The following is a 25,180-nucleotide window of genomic DNA, read 5'->3' as shown; positions in this document are numbered from 1 at the left end:
CATCAAAAGGAAAACTTTTTTGCAATTTTGGAAGTTAAATTTGAAAAAAAAATTAAAGAATTTTTTTTATATTTTTGGAAAGTAAAAAATTTAGAAACAATACTGACTAATACTTGATTACATCGAAAATGGTATTATGAAACACAGGATCAATAAAACTATTAAATTCGTCGCGATGTTTATCCTGTGTTCTTTAATACCATTTTCGACGTAATTAAGTATCAAGATTTCATTTTTCATACCCTAATTAAATTAATTACATACATTAATTAAAGTTGATACCCCCAAGATGTATTCAGCACTCGATTTACGAACATTCAGCAAAATTTTCGAAAAAATATGAATATTTTTAATTGTTTCCGAATTTTTTTTAATCTCATTTAACACCTTTTTTTTTTCAAAACTCAACAACTTGAAAAATTTTGGAACTTTGAACATGTACTATTTTCTTTACACTTTTTATTCTATACGAACATTAATCACTTTTGTATTGTTTTACTGTTATTTATTGTTTTTTTTTGTGCTACACGAAAAATTATATTGTTTTTATTCTTCGACACTGTCAAAATTTACGGTTTTTCTCCCGTGTAAGGAAGTTTTGACAACTGTTTGGCATTTCTCAATACAAAACGTCAAATTATTTTTAACAGATTTAAAGCAAGTTTAATCCTTGTTGACTCTAATTCGAAGAATAAAATGTTGTATTCCACTCATTTGAGTGTAAATCGGACGCTTTATTCCACCTCGTGGATGGTAAACCACTCGTTACACTCGTGGTTTAAAAATCCACTCGGTCAAATAAAGAGTCCGATTTATACTCAAACTCGTCGAATAAATAACTATTAAATGTTCTAAAAAGTTCATAAAAAATAGACAAGAAATCTTTCAAGATAATATGTATAAAAGAATTATTAGAATATCTGAAAAGAAAAATATCTGAAAAAAAAATTAATCGTAGTTCAAAAATTCTGAAAAAAATATAATTTTTTGATGACTTTAGCAGTAATATACTATATTAGTTTGAAATTTTTTGTCCGTGTCGTTTACAAATAAATTTAAAAAAACTTCTATTTTTGGCAATTTTTTATATAAGAACTGTACGGAAGAATTTTTTGATTTATTTTTGGCGTATTGTATCGAGAAATCAAGATAATTTGTCTTTAGTTCCGAAAACGTATGTCTGTTTTTGAACTAACTGCAGGTGAAACGTCAAATAAAATGACAAGTCGAAAGGTAAAACGGCAAAATGGGCTGGGCTGGAATTAGTCGACGTCGAATAATAGGACTCTGTAAAAAAATTGTAAAAAAATAATTTGTTTTGTGTTTTTCTTAAAAATTAATTTTTTTTTTCGTTTGAAGACTTGTTTGTTGTCTGGTCTGTACACAAGCGACAAAGTCTTCCGGTGGTACATTTTGGAACTGACAAGAAACGTGCCATCTACGAGGCGGTAGAGTAACTAGTTTTTGAAAACTGTAATTTTGTAGTTTAATGTTAAAATATTAAATATGTACTATATTTTTTGTTTATTCCAGTTCAATTATATCTATTATTGTGGCTTCACCACCTAATTAATTTTATATAAACAAAGCAAAATTACTTGTTTGTAAATTGCAAATTGGACATTGAAAAGTCGGCGCCCCTTTATCAAAATTCCCAGACCAAAACCAAACAAATGAGATTGTTGTCGCAGCTTGGTCCGAGTTGTGCCAAAATTGACCGAGTTTTTGACTTAGCCGTGTCCTCCTGCGCCTCGTAAACACCGTCCCCGCATAAACTCGGCCATTTTCGTATCGAACAGCGGTCCAGGTCTGGATACGAGGGAGTTTTTCAGGCGTCACGGCTCCGTCTCCCGTCTGTGTAGAAAGGCCCGCAGCGTCGACAACATCTCCTTGGAGGAGAACCATTTCGGTCTGCCGACTTTGTCGGTGTCGGGGCCGTCGCCGCCCGAAGACGACGACAGAGACGATATTCAAGAGACTCAACGATTTTTGGAGTAATAGTAAAATAAGGGAGTGAGTTTTGGTGTGCCAATGCAGTGACGCTCTTTGAATGGTGTTAGTCTAATTATATTTAGAACTTTGCCATTAGGTTTAGTGTCGATACTGTACTGACAACTACGAGCTTTGTACGAACATTGACCTTCGTATTCAATTACATATCGGGAGAGAGATTTGATTTCAGGAAATGTTGTTGTTTTTGAATTTTTTTTAGATACGGGACCAAAGTCGATAAACAAGAGCTTTAAATTGTGGGCCAGGGAACGGGGGGAGGTGTTCGTGCAATTTCTACAATTTTTCTATAGCTTTAAATACTCTAGGGATTAGTTACGAGGTCCAACACTGCTATTTTCAAGCCCTGAGTTTATCAAATGCGCACGGAAGTCTTGAAATGTTGACAATTATAAAAAAAATGTAAATTGAGCGACAAAATAATTTTATTAAAACTGAAAATAGTTTGATACATAATTTTTAAATTGATTTAAAATTTTACACTTTTTGGTTTTTGAGTAGTGACGTCATCGACACTTTTTTAAATGGAAACCCCAAATTTTAGCCAATTTGATAAATCTCTTAATTGTCAAAATGACACCAAAATATTAAATAGTTTTCCAAAAAAAATAGCAAAAAAGTGGAACAATATCAACAAAAACAAACATACAATTTTGAATCTTATTAAAACTGAAAATATTTTGATACATAATTTTCAAGTTGATTTCAAATTTTAAACCTTTTGGGTTTTCAGTAGTGAGGTCATCGACATTTTTTAAATGGAAACCTCTAATTTTGTTAGCCAATTTGATAAACCTTTTAATTGTCGAAATGACAAATATAAATAAATATAAATATAAAAATAAATGACAAATATAATAAATAGTTTTCCAAAAAAAATTAGCAGAAAAGTGGAATAATATCAACAAAAACAAACATACAATTTTGAATCTTATTAAAACTAAAAATATTTTGATACATAATTTTCAAGTTGATTTAAAGTTTCACACTTTTTGGTTTTTGAGTAGTGACTTCATCGACACTTTTTTTTAAATGGAAACCCTTAATTTTATTAGCCAATTTGATAAATCTTTTAATTGTCGAAATGACACCAAAATATTAAACAGTTTTGCAAAAAAAATTAGCAAAAAAGTGGAATAATATCAACAAAAACAAACATACATGAATCAAGTTGAGAATTTTGTATTTTTTGAACAGAAAATTGAGCATTTTTGTCAAAACAAATATTTTCAATTTAATAAATATAATTATACCATAATTTTGCCCCTCACTGTATATACAGGCTGTCTCAATAAAAACGAGCCACCAAGAATATCTTATAGAAAATAAAAAGACTTTTCAAAAACGCCGAATTTTTTTTCCGAAGGGGATATTTTTTTATGTAATTTTTAAAGCATTTTCAGTAACCCCAACTTTAAAAATTTAAATGGTACTACCCCATTTGTGGCACATCAAATAAAAGCAATTTTGATGAACTTTTTAAGACTTTTATAAGATACAGGGTTCTAAGAAACGAACCACCCTAGCAAGAATTTGCAAAAACCCCAAAACATGACTTGTTTTCTTTTTAAAATGGACATTTTTTACGCAATTTTAAAAGCACCCCCCACTAATCCTTTAATTTCCCCCACCTCAATTCCGTAATCTCAAATGACACCGAGTCACTTAAAATGTTTTTTAAACCTATTTTCTAAAGTTGTACGGGATTATCTATTTATAAGATATCCGCAAAAAGTAATGTTTCTAATTCGTAATTGCTTTTAATAAAAACTATTAAAATAAATTACAAGAAACTTACTAATATTGTTATAATTATTATCAGAGCTGTGAAAAACTTATTTTTGTTTCTTTATTGGGTGATAGTGGAAAAAATAGTTTTTAAGTTCCTTTGTACATATTGACTGCTGCAAGATTATTTTTTTGTCGATATGAATGTATAGAAATCATTTCATTTTTATTGTGTTTTTATTAAGTGTTTTCATTTTAAGTGTCACTAATGTATTGGTGCTATTTAACATTTTAGAGTGGCATAGAGGTTAAAGAGTCAGTGGGGGTGCCTTTAAAATAGTGTCAAAAAAGTTCCTTTTAAAACAAGTGTTTTGTGAAAACTCTTTCTAGGGTGGTTTGTTTTTATTAGAATACTCTGTATCTCATGAATTGATGATTTGATTTAATTTGGGTAAAAAGTCTTGAAAAGCTTGTTTAAATAACTTTCATTTGATGTGCCACAAGTAGGGTAGTGCCGTTTTTAATGTTGAAGTGCTTGGGTGTTAGGGGGTCACTGGGGGTGCTTTAAAAAATACGTCAAAAAACGTCCTCCTCGAAAACTAAATTGACCTGTTTCGGCGTTTTTGCATTTTTTTTTTACTTTCTGAGATATTCGGGGTGGATCGTTTTCATTGGGACACCCTGTATCTTTTTGTATACCATTTTACACAAAATCACTGAACGACTGAAATATTTTTTTTAATCTAGGGTACGTCATAGCCATCACGATTTTTTGACGTCTCTTTGTCACTGAGTCAAATTCTGACTTTTTAATAATAGTCTTCGGCCAAAAAGTTTAACGCTGCGCGACGTGTGTCAAATTTTGGGTTTTAGCAGCTTTAAACTTCAACAGATTTCTCAGTCTTTGAATTTTTTATATGTGAATTCTGGTGGCTTTTCGAGGCTTCCGTAAATGCAATTCAATTTATTGAATTGCTAGAAATTAATCTATGGATGGCTTTTTAAACAGCTCTTGATCAAATTCAATTCTACCACTTGCCTGTATCAACGATCACTTGCTCAAATCTCTGAATGTCATCACTGGAGAAATTATTTTGACGATATATTATTGTAAAAAACTATAGTTTTATACGTAGTTGTACTTCCTAATAACAATTTAATTGTTGCGTATTTGTGTTTTGATCTATTGATTGTCGTAGTTTATTGTTTTCCTTTCATTAGTCTATCTTTTCTACGAATTGTGAAAAAAATATATTCGTCGTGAAATATCATGTGTAAATATCATCTTTTTGGCTTTACATAATGGGTCCAATACTGACTTGTAGAACCCAACTTATCTACAGTTTTTTTCTAATCACTGTGATTTTTAATGCCTTTGAATTATACGCCATCTTGTTTATTTTATAAAACACTGTCGAGGTAAAAGGGTCTTGTAAAATGCAGTATATAAATTTATCACTGATTTCTTTGTGTAAACGCAATAAATTAATATCTAAACTGCTTTGCATTTTTATTTCTTTACGTATTTGCACTCTGATATTAAATTCATTTTTCTGAGACATTCCAAAAGAACGTTTTCGAATTTTCACTGTAATTTAATATCGTCGACTTAATGGAATATTAAATTGCGTCGCTTTTTACCCCGTTTGTACTTTTTTCTAAGGTCTTCCGGTTATCTCATCCACTCTCTTCGCAAATGTTCCGGTAATTGACGTGTCAGGTAAAATTTTTATGTCATTTTTGAAATTAAACAAGAAACCGAAGGTACGATAAGTAAAAGTAGAAAATAATTTGTATTTATATTGTCGCATTTTTTTAAATTTTGAATAGGTGGGCAACCAACAATACACGTGTCAAGAATTGAGTAATGTCACGTAATTGTCATGTCATGTAATTAAATTAAAATAAAGCCTATAAAATCATTTCATTTACAAAATAGTAAATGTGTTTTGAAACTTTTTAAAATAATTACACTTTTGTTAAAACAACTTTTTATAACGAGTGAAATTTCGGACAAACGCAATGACATTTGACAGTTGACACGTCTACGCAAGCGCAGTTACATAACCTCCCTTTGTTTATAAACAAAAAATCTTCTAAAAAAATATCAAAACAGAAGTTAGGGGTACAAATCTCCAAAAAATGGATAGACAGACAACCCCCAATAGCTCCGGTTTTGTTTACTTCAACACGAGTACAAATCAAGAATATCCCAACAATTCAGATACGTCCGACTTTTTGGCCTTTAGTGACTCCCCACAAGCGTCTCCTCCAACCAGCAAGTTCAAACCGCATTATTACAGTAGCCCCCAAAAATTTCACAGAGGGAGTCCCAGACAGTACCCCCAGAATAATAGGAGGTATCAGAGGTGGTCGGGGGGCTATAATCGGTCTTATAACAGCTCACACAACTCCAGTGGATCATTTAGAGTAGGTTTTGTCATTATTGAGGGTTTTGGGGGTAAACAAGGTGTTGCAGGAGAGTGACCAAGAGGGCACAAATATTCTTAAATTCATACATCCATCGTTCTTGGAGGACCCATGGGCCCCCTTGGAGGCCAAATTGAAGGAAAAAGCGGAAAATAATAGCGAATTTAACGATTCGTCAGGATCAGTGTCTCAAGAGGCTTGATTAGGATTTGGGGGAAAAGTCAATTCAAGTACAAATGTGCAAATTTAATTAATTTTTATTAAATTAAGACAATTTTAATTATAAGATTTAAAAATGTTGATAATTTATTAAAAAAAAATAGTTTTTATACAGTTTCCTCTATTACCGGCTTCGTGTCAAGATGACGCACGACTCTCCAATGCGCCTTTCGGAAAAAATCAAATCGTGTACTAAATGTGCAATTTTGTTTAATTAGTCTTAATTGCAGGCTTTGAAGTGTTATTTTATTTAAAAAAAGGTGTTTGGTATAGTTTCCTGTATTACCGGTTTCGTGTCACGCGTTTCTTGTCAAGATGGCGCCCAATTCCCATTAAAAAAATCCCAACCATGCGCACTCCTCTCTTGGAAAATCTAAAACTTTGTTTAGTTTTGCGACATTTATGTTTGGTGTATGTTGTACCCCGCGTCCTGCGAAAACCTGTTGCGTTTATGTGATCGAAATCGTGCGTGATGCGTGACCGGTGCAATCGAGGAAAAACGTGATTTTTGGTGGCCTATAGTGTATTTTTTCTACGAACATGGGCCTGGGAGTATCTAAAGAGGCTCCTTTTCCGGAGCCCGAAAGACCGGAAAGTGTGATTTCGTCGAAACTGCACGGAAGACAAGCGAGCATCAGACAGAGTACCATCAGGGCGAAATCGAAGCAACCCATGCCCGACCCCAGCGAGCTCGAAAGGAGGTTCACCAAAGTGCTGGTACGTAGCCTTCGATGGTATGAATCACGTCCATAATCAATGTTTATACCATTCGTGATGGAAACATGTGTTTGGTTTTTCAAACGGTGGAGGAATGCGGTTTTGAACGCATCGCGACGATAAGAATGGTAGGTACCCGCGGTACCAAAGGGTGGCCATGGAACCACATCTGGTCACTTGATTTAAATTCGACGTAAACAACAGTTAAAATTTTACTTTTATTTACTAACAACTTTCGGTTTTTTTGCGATGATTCATTCGAAAGTTGTACGATTTTGTTACGCAAATTTTACATAAACTATAGGTTAGGCGCAACTGTTGACTCAATACAAGTACCATAAATTTATTTAATTATTAAAAGTTGGCACCAACAAATGGGTCAATTGCCTGTTGTATCTCTTTTGTTCCATTATTGAAAGATTGTTGCAATCTAGATTTATTAGACCATCAAATGGCTAAAAACTGACCCATTGTTTGTACCATTGAGTGATTTTCTGACACGAGATAACGAAAAAATGACCACCGGCGGTGTTGAGAAATTGGCGGTTTTTGGGTTGGAATTTCATAAATTCCAAATAAAAAAACTACCAGACCATCGCCGATAACCATGACTCATCAATTTTACATTCAACCATCGTCCCATTTGGGAATATTAGAAGTTTTCGAAGAAAAAATGCGGAATCTAGTAGGCGTCTGTCATTTTTAAAGTCAAGGCTTACTCAACAATTCGTGTCATAATACACTTCCTGTTGCAAAAACAATTGAAGAGTTGCACAAATTGACACATTTTGACAGCTTTCACCCGAAAACGTGCTTTTGACAGTCCCAACTGCGACTTGGTTGATAAATTTTATCGCAGTTTTGTGATTTGGTGACATCATTATGTTAATGGCTTTGATCTAATTTGCGTCATAGTAGGCTGTGTTTTGTCAAGATGTGACAGTATTTTTAGCACACTTGAAAACGTTGCTTCGACATTTTACTTTTTTTTTTGACAGTTTTGCTCAAAATTTGATGAGAAAGACAGAGCATACTACAAAACACAGCGCACTTCAAACAATACGATTTTGTGAATAATTTTATATAATAATAATTTTATAAAATAAAACTTTTGCCATCTTTTGAAAAGTTGCATAAATTATCACATTTTGACAGCTTTTTTTAAACACGAAAGCGTATTTTTGACATTTTATGGCCAACTGCGACTTCATTAAGTTAAAGGATTTGATCAAATTTGCATCACAGTGGGCTGTTTTATCAAGATGTGACAGTTTTTGAGTATTCATAGCACATTTGAAAACGCACATTTCCTTGACATTTTACTTTATTTGACAGTTTTGCTCAAAATTTCATGAGAAAGACAGAGCCTACTTTTCTACAAAACACAGCACACTTCAAACGATACGATTTTGTGAATAATTTTTAAACTTTCGTCATCTTTTGAAGAGTTCCATAAATTGTTACATTTTGACAGTTTCTTTTAAACAAACCTAGCATGCGCGAAAGCGTGTTTTTGACTTTTTATGGCCAATTGCGACTTCATTATTTATGTTAATGGATTTGATCAAATTTGCGTCATAGTAAGCCTACTGTGATCTTTATAAAACAGTCGTCTTATAAAGATGTGACAGTTTTTGAGTATTCATGGCACACTTGAAAACGCATATTTCTTGCTTATTTTTTGATATTTCACTCATTTTTTGACATTTTCTATAAAACACAGCTCAATGAAAAGGATTTTGTCAATTTTTCTGAATAATTTCTCCATTTTTTGTCTAGTTTAAGCAATTTTGCGCTTCTGTTTGGTTAATTTTTTCAAAGTTGGGTCAAGTGTTAGTTTGACAGATTTTGAAAAAGTCATGGCCAACTGAGGTTTTTCACCAAAACTTGTCGATTTTTCATGGTAAAGTGCGATTTTTTTGTGAATTTTATCGTTATCAACCGATATTACCTCCCCCATTTCTAATCCAGGTTAGTCAACCTGGTAAAAAATTAATCAGCCAATAGAATTGCCGCTTGTTATTGATTTTATGTCATTGTAGCGTAAAATTTTCTCGTACTAACAATTTTATATTGTAATTGATTTAAGAAATTGTATTTTAAAAATAAATAACGTCTAGAGGCAAGATGCGAGATAGCAACGCCTAACAATGAACCTGTACATCAAAACATATAATTTCGTGATAAAGATGGACGATAATCGAATAAATGAAAAGGGAAGTTGATATTTTATTATATTTACCGTCAGGTGCAACGCATTAATTTTTTTCAATTGGTTTATTCATCTCTTATCATATTTGCACTCAAACCAAATAGAGAGAAAAAAGTGCATTATTCGTATCAGATATCTCTTATTTATGTACTCCGATGCAACATATGCGGTAATCTCCTCCTCTTTAAATATTCACAATCCTACGCTCCGGGTCGTGGGTAGTCATGCAACATTCACAATCTAGTTAGTAAAAAGAACAACAAAAAAAGAGATAATCCTGTAAAGAAACATTCACACCTGTTCTCAATTTCCAGACGCTCTTTCCGAAATTAACTTTTACTATCAACGTGAAATCTGATTGGTTTAAAGCAGTGTTCGTGTCAAGGGGTGGGCGGATATGAAACGGCGAGACAGGGTGGGGCCGTCGACCGTTTTATTTTTCTCGAAACAAGAACAATTAATTCACGGAGAAAATTTGAAAAAAATTGAAACAATGGAAACAATAACCAATTGTCGATTTTCTATAAAATTCTCCGTTTTGAAACGTTTTATTTTCAAAGCCTTGAATCCATTGACGTACGAGGAAGAGCACCTAACTCAATTTCCGAAAATAATCATCCGCTATTTATACCCACAATATGGGGTTATTTCCAGCACTGAGACCTTCCTCAATGTTCCCGTCGTCGACTGGAAACACAACGAAGGGTTGACACAGACAAAACACCCTCTGTTTATGATTTTCGCAGGTGTAATGGAATGTGAATCCCTCGGGATAATCGAGTGCGTGAAATTTTCACGGTTTCAGCCTCGAAACGGATGTGACGGTGACAGGAAATGGGCTTGATAGGCCAGCGAAGTGCACCACAAGTGGCTAAATAATTTTTTTTTCACTCCAATTAACGAGATTTAAATGTGTGGCCTAGTTGTACAAGAAAATTTATAACTTTCGAACAGATTCTTTTAACGTGTCTTTAATTAAGTTAATAGGCGTTTTGAATAATTTCTTTGTTAGTGTTTATCGTTCTCACGCGATTTTCTCACTTTACATTTGATATTGTAGTTTGAGGAATTTTTAGATTGGCCCGAAAAAGTGTGATTTATAAAAATGTACATTCACGGATGATTTGTTAGAATTTATGACTTTTTGTTCGGGTTATCGACTCGAAAAAATACGTGGATGGTTATGGTCAAGTGAGCTGTGGATTTTGTTGGTTTAAAATTGTAAAATAATGTTTTTGCTGGGAACATTATTTCCTAATGAAGCATTACTAACATACAATTTTTTTCTTCAACCTTGGACATTGTCGCTTTAAAAAATGACAAATATGGAAAAACATTTAAAAAAAACAATTGATAACAATATAATTACTATCACGATGAATGGTTTTGTCCTTTTTTAAATAATATTTCTAAACAGTGGTCAAAATAATATTAAACAATCATGTATTAACATATTTTGGCGCCTATAAAACGTAATTTTGGCAACACAACTATTTTTCGGACTTATGAACATTTTTTTACTTTAAATTGTGACGATAAAATAATTACAAAAAAAACAAAACGAAAATAAACGGTCTAAGAAAAATTAAATATTTCAGAGTGGACAAAAGTTGTTGAAATCTGGTATAGCAAAAAATTCAAATAATTCTGTTCCTAATTTCACGCATTTTGACAATTTTTTAGACTCTTCATGATTTTGATCGTACACTTTGCATTTTGGAATAATAAAAATTCTAAAATATTTTAACACTCAAACTTGGTCATGATTTTTTTATTTACTTCTAGAATTCAACTTTCGACTTTTTGTTACACGTGTTAAATGCAATATTTTTTTATTCCAAAAATTAAAAATATTGGTATTTTGATGAATACTGGGTGTCTAAAAAAACATTAAAATATTTTGGGGATGATTCCTTAGCTCAATATAGGAAAAAAAGTTGGTGTAAAATTGTAAAAAATTGTTTTTTTGCTGGGAAAATTATTTCGTAATGAAGCATCACTAACATACAATTTTTTTCTGAAACGTGGACATTGTTGCTTTAAAAAATGAAAAATAAAAACAATAAAAAAACAACAAAAAGAAAAAAACTGTGACGATAAAATAATCACCAAAACAACAAAACGAAAATAAACGGTCTAATATTTCATAGTGGACAAAAGTTGTTGAAATCTGGTATAGCAAAAAAATTGAAATAATTCTGTTCCTAATTTCCCACATTTTGACAATTTTTTAGACTTTCTTGATGATTTTGATCGAACACTTTGCATTTTGGAATAGACACTTCGAATCCTGAAGTAAAAATTCTAAAATAACACTCAAACTTTGTCATGATTTTTTTATTTACTTCTAGAATTCATAACTTTCGACTTTTTGTTACATGTGTTAAATACAATAATTGTTTATTCCAAAAATTAAAAAAGTTGGTATTTTGATGAATACTGGGTGTCTAAAAAAACATAAAAAATATTTTGTGGATGATTCCTTAGCTCAATATAGGAAAAAAAGTTGGTGTAAAATTGTAAAATAATGTTTTTTGCTGGGAAAATTATTTCCGAATGAAGCATCACTAACATACAATTTTTTTCTGAAACCGTGGACATTGCCGCTTTAAAAAATGAAAAATACAATAAAAAGTTGATAATAATTATTTATTATCACAATAAATGTTTTAGTCTTTTTTAAATAAGATTTTTAAACAGTGGCCGATTCAAATTAATATTAAACAATCATGTATTAACACATTTTAGTACGTAATTTTGACAACACAACTATTTTTCGGACTTGTGAACATTTTTTAACCTTAAATTGTGACGATAAAATAATCACCAAAACAACAAAACGAAAATAAACGGTCTAAGAAAAAGTAAATATTTCAGAGTGGACAAAAGTTGTTGAAATCTGGTATAGTAAAAAATTCAAATAATTATGTTTCTAATTTCACACATTTTGACAATTTTTTAAACTTTCTTGACGATTTTGATTGTACATTTTGCATTTTGGAATACACATGGAATCCTGAAATAAAAATTCTAAAATATTTTAACACTCAAACTTGGTCATGATTTTTTTATTTACTTTTAGAATTCATAACTTTCGACTTTTTGTTACATGTGTTAAATGCAATAATTTTTTATCTCAAAAATTAAAAAAAAAAGGTATTTTAATGATACAGGGTGTCTAAAAAACATTAAAATATTTTGGGGGATGATTCCTTAGCTCAATATAGGAAAAAAAGTTCCAATGGGCCTATGTTCGGGAGCTAGAGCGACAATTTGAGCTTCTAGTTTTCCTCAAGAATGGTGCATAGAAAAAAGTAACATACGACATTTTTAACGAAAATTAATACAAAAATTCGAATTTGTAGCAAATATTTTCAAAAAATAGTTTCTAAAGCAATTTTTTTTCCAAAAAATGACCCCTAATGGAAATTTTGTAAATTTATCTCAACCGGTTAGGTTAGGTTTCAAAGGGTTTTAGCTCCCGGAAGCAATTTTAGACACTTTTTTTACATTGACCTAGACAATCATTTTCGAAATCTTTAATGTTTTGCAAACTTTGTTTTAAAATTAAGTGAGTAATTGTTTTATAGTGAGAAAATTTTGCATTTTAAGGCCGGCAAATCGCGTCGTTCGCCTTGTATTATTTTCTTTGTCCCTTGAAGTGTTTTTCCCCGAAGCTTTAATCGTTGCAATTAAAGACCAATACAACAATTTTCTGCCATCGTCGATACAAAACCGACCGGTTTAAAACCTCTCGAATAATTAATAATCCAATCAAACCAGCTCCTCACTTTTATTTATTACACAGTAGCAAAATCCGCTTCATCGCTATAATTCCATGTCAAGGTTTTAATTCCATCTTACAAAAATAAACACGCTTTTGTTATTATAATTATAATATTATGCGAAAACGGTGCTTTAATGTTCTTGCGTGTTTAATTTATGAAAATGTATTCGAGGTGGAGTTATCATAATTGAATTGAAAATTTTGTTTGGCTAGCAATAAACAGTTCACTAATCAATTCGACTTTGTTCGGTATAAAATGATGAATGATCAGTATTTAACTAATTTTTGCACGGTAAAAAACTAAAAATGATCAATACAGGGTGCACCAGAAAAAATTTTCAAGTAAGGAACATGAAAAAAAATGTTCAAAAAATTCTGTCTGTCAAAAAAATTTGACATTTATTTTTTGACATTGTCATTTTTTTATATCTATTTAATGACACTGATGATCTTGTATCTTTACAATTATTTAGCAAAGGAACAAAAATTTTGACAATAAAAGCCACAAATAACATTGAACAATTTAGCCTGTATAATACAGGCTGAACCAAAAGTAATGCGCAAAATTCATAATTTTCTGGGTCATTTTAAAAAAAAATTCTCGAAAAGGTCGATTTTATTTTTGTAAATGATACATTTTTTTAAATGGCAACCAATATTTTTTTTACTGTTTTTGGTAATATTTTCTTTTAAAAATATAGAAGAATGTACCAAAAACAGTCAACAAAATTGTTTGTTGTCATTTAAAAAAATCAATGATGATGTCATTGTTCAAAATCCAATGACGTCATAAATGTTACAATACTGTTAAAATGTAGAATTTATAAAAATAAAATCGAACTGTTTAAGGATTTTTTCTGATAACCCAAAAAAAAAACAAAAATATGAATTTTGTGCGTTACTTTTGGTTCACCCTGTATAAATTTCGCACAGTAAAAAGAATAAATGATAAACTGACATAAGTATTTCGATATGGAATTAATGCAAAATGAAATAATAAAAACTTAAACTTCCCTATTAAAAAACAAGAGTATAACCCCACCTCTAATTCTTCTGTATATGTCAAAACTGTCAAAACTAGTAGGGCAAATTTATACACAATTTTCCTTTTTTTTTGTTATTTTAACAAGTTAGAAACAAGTTAGAAAATGAAAAAAAAAAAGTAAAAAATGACTAACCTCGTTTACGATAAGAATAAAATAATACTTCCAACTTCAGTTAATAACACAGGTAAATAATAAATTATTGAAGGTAATAATAAATAAACTTAAATAATCATAGTTTCGAATTACTACATATTACGTTTGAGGTAAGTAAGGTTATATTCTTCAGCGTTGTATTTTTGGGTAACAAATAACCTAGTAGTGAAAAAAAAAACACGGTAGAGAATATCTTTATGGCCTTGCATTTATTATTGCCCTCGATGCTTCGCATCTCGGGTAATAAACACCTCAACTATAAAAAATCTTTTCTCCACCGTGTGATATAATATACTAGTATTATTGGTATTTTTTTACTGTATTACTGAACATTTATTTTTTACACAGGTGTCCGGAAATTGCATGCACAAACTTCTAGGGGTAATTCCATACTTCAAAACATAAAGAAAATTCCAAAAAAGCTTCCTTAGAAAGTTACGGCCCTGTAAAGGTAGGTCTTCAAATGTGCTTTTTTTAATTATTTTTGTTAATATTTGAATTAGATAAACAAAACCACACACCCGTAGGTTTTTTGATTAATCGATTGGCCTAATTAAAATTTTAGAATCTTGTGCAGGGGCGCACAAAATAGGGGGGGGGGGGCAGTGTCAAAAAGCCCTCAAGACTTTTTTCTGTTTAAGACAAATTTAATACCATAATAAGATAGAAAAAACTTTTTTTCATAAAAAATGTTCTTTTGGTAAAATGAATAAAAAACATAGTTGGCGTTTTTCAAATCGTGGTTTTGTTTCTTTAATTAAAATATTAACAAAAATAATAAAAAAGCACATTCGAAGGCCCACCTTTACAGGGTCGTAACTTTCTAAGGAAGCTTTTTTGGATCCATGTTGATAGTTTTTTTCATATTTTGAAGTATGGAAGTACACCTAGAAGTTTGAGCACGTAATTTCCAAAAACGCTATATTTATATGTTTCTATTTTTTTTTACTGTGTATTTATTATAAGGAACATTCATTGTTTTTTTTCTCAAAAATACACCTTTTTTGTTTCAGGCCTCGATGGACTTGCCGCCGGACAAAGCAAAACTGTTGAAAAACTACGACTCGGAGAAGAAATGGGACATCATCTGTGATCAGGTAATGGCCGAAAGCCCGGCCTTAAGAGACGAGTGTGTGTCTGCATACAAAAAGCCTTGTATGACTAATAATAATCTCAATGGTTGTGTGCACCATTCAAACGAACATAAAAGTGAATGAATAATTGCGACAATAGTCGAGGAGAGTTTTTTCATTGATGTAACGTCCCGGGTCTTAGGGCCACTGTCCTCTAATAAAAAACGAAAGAGTCGCGACGCATATGGTAAACATTTGTGTTTGTTTGGTCTGAATGAGATAAGGGACTGACTGTAGATGCATACATAATTATTTAGCTAAATTGTTTTATTTCCTTGGATTGATTTCCGAGTGATGGCGACGAACATCCGGTCGAAAATGATAAGAGATTGTTATCGAAATTTTTATGTGAGTTTTAAATAAGAAATAAGAATGTTTCTGCTCTTGTTGGATAAATAATTGCCAATTTGTTTAACTAGTGATAAGAGTGTTTGGGATGAGCCAGAAATGCAATTATTGTACTTCTCCGAGTGAGGTGGCTGTGCTTTGAGTTCAAAAAACAACTGCATTATAGTAAAATTATGACACAAATATGTACAATGCATAAAGTTGTTTGTTTACGGACCTTGTTGAGTAAATAAAATAATAGTCATATTTGCTGTTGATAAGATTTGTCTTATTTTCACAACCTATAAAGATTACATTTGCTTTTCCCGAACGAAAATTTTAAATTAAATAGGGAAAATCTCATGTTTGATAAAATATGTGTCATTTTCTCGGAAGGCAAAACTCACGTTTGTGACTAATTGCAAAACAGTTTTCAGTAAAACCATAAATATAATTTTTAATTTGTGGATTCTTTCGAATAAACATGATAAAAATTTACTTTGTAACTTTTTTTTCCTAAATTGTTTCAAAATTTAGCGTCTTCTCTAAACAGGAAAGTAGAAAATTACGATTTTTTCGAAATTAATTCAAAGAATATAACAAGAGTCGTAAGAAGCGTATTACGTACAAGTAGAAAATTTACTACGAGCGACGAAGGAGAGGGTAATGTAATTACTTTACTCCTATAGTGTACTATACTTACTGATAGTGAAATCGTACCAACAAAACCACTAGTAAATATGTACTCACGCGATGTAGATAAAATTTATTATTATATCAATAAAGCAAATTTAATGGTTGGAAAGCGATTTTTTTTCTATTTTTGTACAAACGAGGGCGAGAACCTGAAGTAGAGGGTTTTTCTTCAAAAGAGTAATGAATTAAAGGGATTTTTAAAATTTTTGTTTACTTAACAAAGGGGAACAATTAATAGTAACGGAAAGTATGAAAAAGCGGTGGAATAAGCGAAAGCAAAAAAAATTGTAAACTTCGTATGAAAGAGTTCAGAAAGTGTAACATTTCATGGTGTCAGAAACTGATTCATTGTTAAAAAATACATAAATTATTTCGGTAGTTAAATGAATGACAAATCTAAATTTAATACTAGTACTAGGAGTTCCTAGTACAAAATCTTTTTGAGTTTTGTTAAAAATTAACTCGTTTTTTTTAAGAAGACGGAAAATGTTCGGTTCCTTCCTTGTTGGTACTACAAATTTTATAGTAGTAAGTGTTAAAAATTCTTTGAAACGGTGCAGTAAGTGAAAGCAAAAAAAAGTTTTTGAAAATGTTAGTTTCCTTTTATTATGGTAAAAAATTTATTGATCTTGTCCTTGGATTTAAATATACAGGCTGTATAATAAAAAACGACACAAATCAACAAAAACACAAGTAAATAAGAATGTTCTATTCTTTTCACAGCCTACTGAGTTTAATTTAATTTTCAAATTGCCTAAAGTCAAAAGTTAGAGATAAATAATAGTAAGTGAGCCTGTTGAAAGACAATTTAATGAGGAATCCAAAAATAATAAAATATACAGGGTGTTACATTTAGAAAACTGAAATTAATGTTACTTCCGGAAAAACAGGAAGCAGTAATAATCGAGCATTTACGCCAAACAATAGATGACAAGAAACTGTTCAATTTTGCTCCAGGAAATATCGTCATATATTTAAAAATAATGCAATTATGGCTTGAGACGTTTTTTATAATACAGCCTGTATAATAAAATCTATAAGTTGTCCAAAATTATTGTTTTTGCATAATTTTTTGTAAAAATAAAAGCTTTAAAACACTAAATGTTTTTTTTTTCGGGTTTGGATAAAAACAAATTTAATGTTTATCAAAGGATGGAAAGTGTGCGATTCTTTCCCAGTTAACTCATACATTTGGCAAATGAAAATTTTATTACCACTCGTGAACATCTTAACGTTTCAAGTGTCTTTTGAATAGAAATTATTAATATTTGGATAAACTAAAAAAAATAATTTCCTCTTATAAATAAATATAAAGCGGCTCTTTATTCTCTTGGGAATAAAATAAATGAAATACCGATTTTTACTTTTAAATTAAACTGGAATTGAATGAATTGAATCTTTCGAGTGTTTTTTGACATAAACTATATTAAAATTGCTACAGACTGAATTGAATATTTTGACAAATTACTTGACATTTGAAAAATGTATATTTTCTTATGTTATTATTAATTTCGTTGGAGGAAAGTTTTGTATGCATCTATGAAATAAACATCGTTAAACCCTCGAATGAAAACGCCCTTGGTTCCTTTCGGTCGCCTCTGGCGTTATCTACATTCTCAGGATTAAAATCTTTATTTATTCCATTGATATACAGGGTGCGACAGAACTCGCGCCCCAGAGAAATATTTTAATAAATTAAATGTTAAAAAAGTTCTATCTATAAAAATTTCGATGTTATGAGAGTTTAAATTTTGCACTTTGACTTTATTTATTTCTGTTGAAAAAATAATTTTCAATTTTTTTTTTTTTTGCTACAGGCTATTAGAAGAGGAAACAAAGAAGGTGTATCCTAAATTGTGACTCGGTCTAATGTTATTTGTGGTTTTTATTGGCAAAATTATCGTACCTTTATTAAATAATTATAAAAAAAACATATACAAGATCATCTGTATCATTAAATAGACATAAAAAAATGTCAAATGACAAAAAATAAATGTCCAAATTTTTTGACAGAAAATTTTTAAAACATTTTTTCACCCTATATAAATGACTATTTTTCTCGGAAAATAAAAAAAAAAATCTCCCAAGTTGTTTTGTAGTGTTAGAAAGAATATGTGGGAGCTTGATTTCACGAGGGAAATAAACAGCACTCTCGGGAAGAACAAAGTAACTTTCTTCCCTTGTTACATAAATAACTATAACTTGTGTAAAAGGGCGGAAAGTGTCACTAACATTTACATTTTGTTGACATAAGTAATAAGTAGTAACAACAAAAACCTGTTATAAGTGGAAAAATCTCTTTATCTAGTATTTTTTGAGATAAAAATTGTGTAAGTGTAATTACTCTAATTACAAAAGTCACAAAACAATACGATTATTAACCGATAAAGTTCATCGAATGGAATTTAGTCATTTTCGAATTATTTCCTTGCTCAATTCTACAGTGCGATCAAAAAGTCTTTCTATCAAGTAGGCGTATTAGTTGAGGACGTATGTCGCTTGGAAGTTTGTATTTCAGCTTGATGTCAAAAAATTATTTTATAAAAATTAAAATATTGATCTAAACAAATTGAATTACTGTATGAAACGTCTTATAACATCCTAAAATGAGATGTTGTAGTTGGAGTTTATTTATACAGAGTGGTTATAAATGATTTTCATCTAGCCAGCTTTGGAATTTTTTTGCATGTAACTTTGTTTGTGCCGCTCTACTTTTTTGAAAGCTCTAGTTCTGTCATTAGTGTCACTTATTAATTAATAATAAATTGTTGTCAATTAAATTTTTATTGTTTCAACTAATTTCCAATAATAATTGATAATAATGGATACTTTGGAAGAAAACAAGTTTATAATTGAAGTCTATTTTCGAAGTGGACGCTTAGTAAACGGCGATTTTTTAATTTTGAGTTAAAACAAGTAGGTACCCCTATTTTCGCAAAGCGGCATTTTTTATTTTACATGGAAAATTCACAGCTGGCTAGATGAAAATAATTTATCACCACTCTGTACAAATCCTTTACCACGATTTGTTCTTACAGTTTACAAAAAAATTATTTTGACATTTCTTATTTATCATTGTGACATTTTATCTTCCGCAGACACACGTTTTAAATTTCTAGGTTTGCTTGATAGAAAAACTTTTTGATCGTACTGTATTAAATTAAATACCCGTCATCGCGCCTACTTTAATCATCGTAACACTTTATTTAAACATGAAACATTTTTTTCCAATGAAACACTGGCCAGTTCACGACCTTACGATTATAATTAAAGATGATATTATTATTAGTCATTTCTAATCCGATTATACAACACAACACATTTTTGTATTCGTTTCGTGAACCCCAACTTCCGTTTCCGCACGAAACCAATCGAATTTTTTTCTTCCGTTGCACTTCAAAGTCCTTGAAAACCAATCCATGCACTGGTGCGTGCCCATTTTTTCACATTGTCGCCAGGTCAAAGTTCAATTAGTGTGACCTTGTTCATTTTTTTTTTTTTAATAGGAAATGGTTCACGCCAAGGATCCTCCCTCCTACTATTTGAATAAACTGCGGACGTATTTAGACCCTAAAGCGTCCCGCAGCCATAGGGTAAGTCCGGGTCATTAACCACTTAATTAAGGGTTGTCCACAATACACCCTCTACAGGGTGTTCCCTTTTTATTGTTACAAATTTAAACAGGTGATAGGATATTCAATTCTAAGACAAAAGTTTTCTATAAACATGTATCGAAAAATGCTTGGTAAGGAAGCTACACCCCCTGAAAGGGGACTAATAGGTTTTTGCTAATATTTCAGAAACCATTTAAGATAAAATTACAAAATTTGGTACAGATGATAACCTTTATACACCTAAACGAATTCAAACATCAAATGTCGACATTTTTAATCAGGGGCGTACGAAACTGGGGGAGTTTAAGGTAAAAAAATACCCTATTTATTTTGACTTTTGTTTCTCGGTACTTTCAGCAACAAAATCTTAAGTTTAGCACAGAAAAGTCTCTCTTGTGTCGATACTACTTATTGTTTTTGAATAAAATTGATTTAAAATTTATGTTACACACCAATACAACATTCAAATAAATCAGAATTTACAGAATAATAAAAGCAAGAAATTCATATTTTTTAATCAACCTCAACTAATTAACATTACATTACAGTAACAATAATAACATTAATTAAATGAATTTGCCTAAATTTAAAAGAGTTGTTCAAAGTGACGACCATTTTGCTCAATGCATAACTAAATAAACTAAAGCCAAAATAAATAGGATATTTTTTTACCTTAAACTCCCCCAGTTTCGTACATGCCTGATTAAAAATTTTGCCATTTGATGTTTGAATTCGTTTAGGTGTGTAAAGGTTATCAGCTGTACCAAATTTTGTAATTTTATCTTAAATGGTTTCTGAAATATTAGCAAAAACATATTAGCTCCCTTACCAAGCATTTTTCGATACGTGTTTATAGGAAACTTTTGTCTTAGAATTGAATATCCTATCACCTGTTTAAATTTGTAACAATAAAAACGGAACACCCTGTATAATTAAGTTGTTTGCAGAAACGAAAAATGGTCGGCGAATCGACTTCGACACAGGTCTTGCGCGACCTCGAAATATCCCTGAGGACCAATCACATCGAGTTCGGCCCCACTCTTGATATACAGGGTGTTTTCTTAAAATCGCGAAAAATTGCACCACATACTCAGTAATTTTTCGCAATATTAAGAAAACACCCTGTATGTTCTTTGACTTAATTGAATTTTTTTAGATGGGTGCGCGAGTTTTTAAACGAGGAAAATAACGGTTTAGACGTTTTGATCGATTATTTGAGCTTTAGATTGGGCATGATGAGGCATGAGCAAAGAATAGCCGAATCCAGGACCGCATCTGAGGAGAGACTAAATCCAGGTCAGGCTTCTCCTCCACCTGTCACAATCGACAAACAAAACGGCTATATTCGCACACCTTTGGACATCCCTGACAATTCAATTGTCAAAAGACGTTCAAAACATGTCGCTAAATTGAATATGGGGGAGTCTAAAGACGATATACATGTCTGTATTATGTGTATGAGGGCTATTATGAACAATAAGGTGCAGTTCATATTAGTTCATACTAGTTCATAACAGTTCAAAATTTCTAGTACGGGTTCAATATGGTGATCCAGCATCGGGAAGCCATCAATTGCATATCTTTGAGTTTGATACATAAGAGTTTGCGAACGAAAGCTCTCGTTTTGGAGTTATTGGCGGCGATTTGTTTGGTCAAAGGCGGTCATGAGATTATCCTTTCGGCGTTTGATAATTTCAAAGAGGTGTGTCACGAAGAGCACAGGTTTCAGACGTTGATGGATTATTTTCTCAATTATGATGTTTTCCATATCGAGTTTATGGTAAAAGTGGTGGTTTTGGGTGGTTGAGAGGTGTAGGAATTTTTTTTTTTAGGTTGCGTGTATGCAATTTGTGAATATAATTGTGCATTCGGTGGAGGATATGAACTTTAGGGTTCATCTCCAGTACGAGTTTACGGCGTTAGGTTTGGATAGTTATTTGGAGAAGTTGAGGTTTACGGAGAGTGAGGAGTTGCAAGTCCAGATTTCGGCCTATTTGGATAATGTGTTCGATGTGGCGGCGCTTATGGAGGATAGTGAGACCAAGACGGCGGCGTTGGAGAAGGTGGCCGAGTTGGAGGACGAATTGGCACAAGTGAGTGAAGTTTTTTGTACTTAAATTATTCCGGATTCATTATGGGTATCGGACATTTTCAAAATCGCACAAAATTATGTTTTTACACTTCTAATAAGAATCCAAAGAAGAAACCTTCACTGGTAGAGTTAAAAAAAATCTGGTGTGAGCATCACACGACTTTCCTTATCCTACTTATTTGGAAAAAAAATGCGTTAGTGCCAGCTGCCGGATTACACGCGAAATAGATGATGGTTGTTGCGGGTTCTAGTCTGGGGTGCAGTTTTTTTAGTTCGGTACCCATTATTATTTTTATTTTAATAAGGTATATTATGATTCTAAATTACAATACTTTCCTTATAGGATAAGGAAAGTAAAATTTTTTTTTTTGATATTTGCACTTAATGAACACGATATGAGCAGTTAGAATGTTCTACGACGTATAGTTTTTGAAATATGGTACTAGTCGATTTTTCGGCCCGGAATTAACAAAATCTGGTGTAAAATTGTCTGGGGAATTCGACTACGCAGACTGTTAGTTTTTGGGTTATAATTTTTTATTTTTTTTAAGTTAAAAAAATAAAATCGTCTCTCTAGCCGAAACTGTAACTCCGATTGACACCGGAGTTTACGAGGGCTTTTTGAACTTTTCTGAAGGCCTTCTAGTTTTCGAGATTTTGAAAAATCTGATTTTTGACTTGACGTCATACTATCAAGATTGTCGGTATAAAACCTTGTATTATTGAAATCAGCGTGAAAAAAGCTACAACATGATTTAAGATTCAAGTCGGTAACTCTAATTTAATTTTTTTAACCTTCAAACGACGATTACGGTAACTCAAGTTACCACGAAAATCAGGGAAACCAATTTTTTCGTTATTAAGTTAATTCCAGATTTATTCTCAAATCGCAGAAAATTTTCAGAATCCAAAAAACTTCGAAAAGTGCGTAAAACCTTCATTTATAATTTGAAATTTTTTTTTTTAATTAAAAAAAATCGGTAAAACTAAACCACTGTTGGTCGTGAAAAGTTTGAACTGAAAGTTTGAACTAACGTTTAGAATCACGCATCTAACACGATGCGACCGGTTAAAATGCTCTACGACGAATATTTTTCGAAATGTCGAATTTTTCATTTGATCAGAATTTGCCAGGAGCTTCCCGAAATCAACGAAATTTGATGTAAAATTGTACGGGGAAGCCGTCTGTGCAAACCGTTGTCACCTAAAACCGTTAGTTTTCGAATTATTTTTTTTTTTATTCTAAAAAGTAAAAAATTTAAAATCGCCTTTCTAGCCAAAATTGTAACTCCGATCGACTCCAGGTTTTCACCATTCGATAGATAATTTAATCCAGTTTACGATCGTTTTTTGAACTTTTCTGAAGGACTTTTAGTTTTCGAGAAAAACGCGTTTAAAATTTTGAAAAAAATCGAATTTTTGACCTTTTTTTCAATACGCTATAATGCAAAAACTATCAGGATTGATTATTAGTACAAAACTATACACGGTGATCAAAAAATGACAGATAACCTTGATGATGCATTCTTGGAAAAGCTTTGGGGAGTCCGTAACAAATGTTAAAAAAAATCTTCTGTCTTATTTTTTGAGCTATGATGAGTAATGAATTTTACTAAGCTGGCAACATTGTAATGTAGTATTTACATTGTAATGATAGTAGCGAACAATTAAGGTTATTTCTGTTGCCCATAAACCAAGACAATTATTATTAGACATTATTTATTTTTTTTATTTATTATTTATACAATCTTGTCAGATACTATAATTTTAGGTAAATTACTTGTCCAAATCTTACAGAAATAAATTTTTACTGTTGTTAACACTGAAATAATTTTCTATGTTTTAGAAAAGGTAACAAATTAATATAGACCAGAATTATAAAATTTATTCGTCAACTTTGAAGCTTAATAGTTTCTAAACTCCGGTTTACAGAATTTTTTAATATTTTTTTTTTTGTAATTTAATAGAAAATTCACCATAAGAAACTAACGACCTTATCCGTAATTTTTTTTGATTATCGGTTTTTTTCAAAACCGAAAAATTTCGAGTAGTTTCGAGGTTATCGATACATATTTCAAAATTGCTAATTTTTCTTTGTCTCAGCGATTTTCTCGGTAACTTTGCGTCACAGGGCAATCATTTTTTTTTCATAAGTCGGGAAATTTAAAGTGTTTTCCAATAGTACCAAACATAAGGAACCAAGACCCATAGTTTCGAAGTTACGGAGAAATAACCGTTCCGGGTGCTGAAAATCGACCAAAATGTTGACAAAATCGGAAAAATCGAATACTTCAAAATCGCACTAAATGACGTTTTTGCACTTATAGGGGTCCAAGAGACTCGGAAAAGTGCATAAAACGTTTTTGGGCTGTTTGAAATCAAATTTTTGAATTTTTTTTTCGAAAAATGAAAATCTATCCAGAAATCCAAATACATTGGAAAGATTTTACCTTTAGGGAACATCTTCTGCTTTTTTACGATTTTTGAGCAATTTACACCTTCAAAAATTCAATCATTTTCAAACTTGGCCCAAGAATGTTTGACAAAAACAATTTTCTTTTGACTTTTTTTCACCTAGGATTGATTGTTTTCGAGTAAATCAACAAAAAATTCGCTTTTTTTTTAAAATTAGCTCCACGAAAAAATCCAAGACATCGAACACCAAGCCCTTGAAGAGATCGCCCACTTGAAGACCGACTTGGCGCAACTCCGTCAAGAGCGCGACGAACTCGCCGAATTCAAACGTCACGCCGACGAAGAAGTCAACACTTTGCGTCGTGTCGTCCAACACCACGAACAAGAATCGAAAAATCGCCAATCAATGTTCGAATCGAAAATCGCCGAACTCGAAAAAACAGTCCCGAAATCACACTCAAGTAAATCCCTCCACTTTCCATTTTTCACTAATAAAATAATTGATTACAGTTACCGGTATTACCGACTTGACACCACCGGATTCGACAACCTCGCCTAAGCCCGTTTCGCCTGTGATACCACCTCCGGCCGCGCCGCCACC

The 25,180-nt window shown here is 31.6% G+C and overlaps 3 protein-coding genes across 9 annotated transcripts in view; all 3 read left to right on the top strand.

The window, feature by feature from the left end:
- Window positions 1-2,920, top strand: part of LOC123015612 — an 80,388-nt gene extending 77,468 nt beyond the window's left edge. For all 7 annotated transcript variants that reach the window (XM_044415440.1, XM_044415441.1, XM_044415442.1 and 4 more), the window contains one exon: window positions 1,735-2,920. In XM_044415440.1, the coding sequence (XP_044271375.1) occupies window positions 1,735-1,998 (264 nt within the window). In that variant the 3' untranslated portion in view covers window positions 1,999-2,920. The remainder of the gene's footprint in view (window positions 1-1,734) is intronic.
- Window positions 2,921-5,784: 2,864 nt separating this feature from the next.
- On the top strand, window positions 5,785-6,512 carry LOC123013929. Its single transcript, XM_044412808.1, has 2 exons — window positions 5,785-6,168; window positions 6,218-6,512. Exons 1-2 carry the CDS (start codon window positions 5,881-5,883, stop codon window positions 6,368-6,370), a joined length of 441 nt encoding a protein of 146 aa, XP_044268743.1. The 5' UTR covers window positions 5,785-5,880; the 3' UTR covers window positions 6,371-6,512.
- A 113-nt stretch (window positions 6,513-6,625) lies between these two features.
- The window catches only part of LOC123013920 (formin-like protein), a 27,144-nt gene continuing 8,589 nt past the window's right edge, over window positions 6,626-25,180 (top strand). The window contains exons 1-9 of the mRNA XM_044412796.1: window positions 6,626-7,104; window positions 15,316-15,399; window positions 19,965-20,051; window positions 21,020-21,099; window positions 21,229-21,553; window positions 21,604-21,852; window positions 21,905-22,165; window positions 24,797-25,040; window positions 25,090-25,180. The exon at window positions 25,090-25,180 is cut by the window's right edge and continues 694 nt beyond it. Coding sequence (XP_044268731.1) covers window positions 6,928-7,104; window positions 15,316-15,399; window positions 19,965-20,051; window positions 21,020-21,099; window positions 21,229-21,553; window positions 21,604-21,852; window positions 21,905-22,165; window positions 24,797-25,040; window positions 25,090-25,180 — 1,598 coding nt within the window. The 5' untranslated portion in view covers window positions 6,626-6,927. The remainder of the gene's footprint in view (window positions 7,105-15,315; window positions 15,400-19,964; window positions 20,052-21,019; window positions 21,100-21,228; window positions 21,554-21,603; window positions 21,853-21,904; window positions 22,166-24,796; window positions 25,041-25,089) is intronic.

Source organism: Tribolium madens, unplaced genomic scaffold (genome assembly GCF_015345945.1).
Source record: "Tribolium madens isolate multiple individuals breed KSU strain unplaced genomic scaffold, Tmad_KSU_1.1 Scaffold_19;HRSCAF=116;Tcas5.2_LG9, whole genome shotgun sequence".
Taxonomy (NCBI): Eukaryota; Metazoa; Arthropoda; class Insecta; order Coleoptera; family Tenebrionidae; genus Tribolium; species Tribolium madens.
Note: the sequence above shows the minus strand (reverse complement) of the source record. Positions and strands in the feature narration are given on the sequence as shown.

Bases quoted from the DNA above. Each gene is read 5' to 3' on its own strand.
- LOC123013929 (XM_044412808.1), top strand. From the start codon at position 5,881: ATGGATAGACAGACAACCCCCAATAGCTCCGGTTTTGTTTACTTCAAC. The intron at 6,169-6,217 runs GTAGGTTTTGTC...AAGGTGTTGCAG, and splicing joins ACTCCAGTGGATCATTTAGA to GAGAGTGACCAAGAGGGCAC.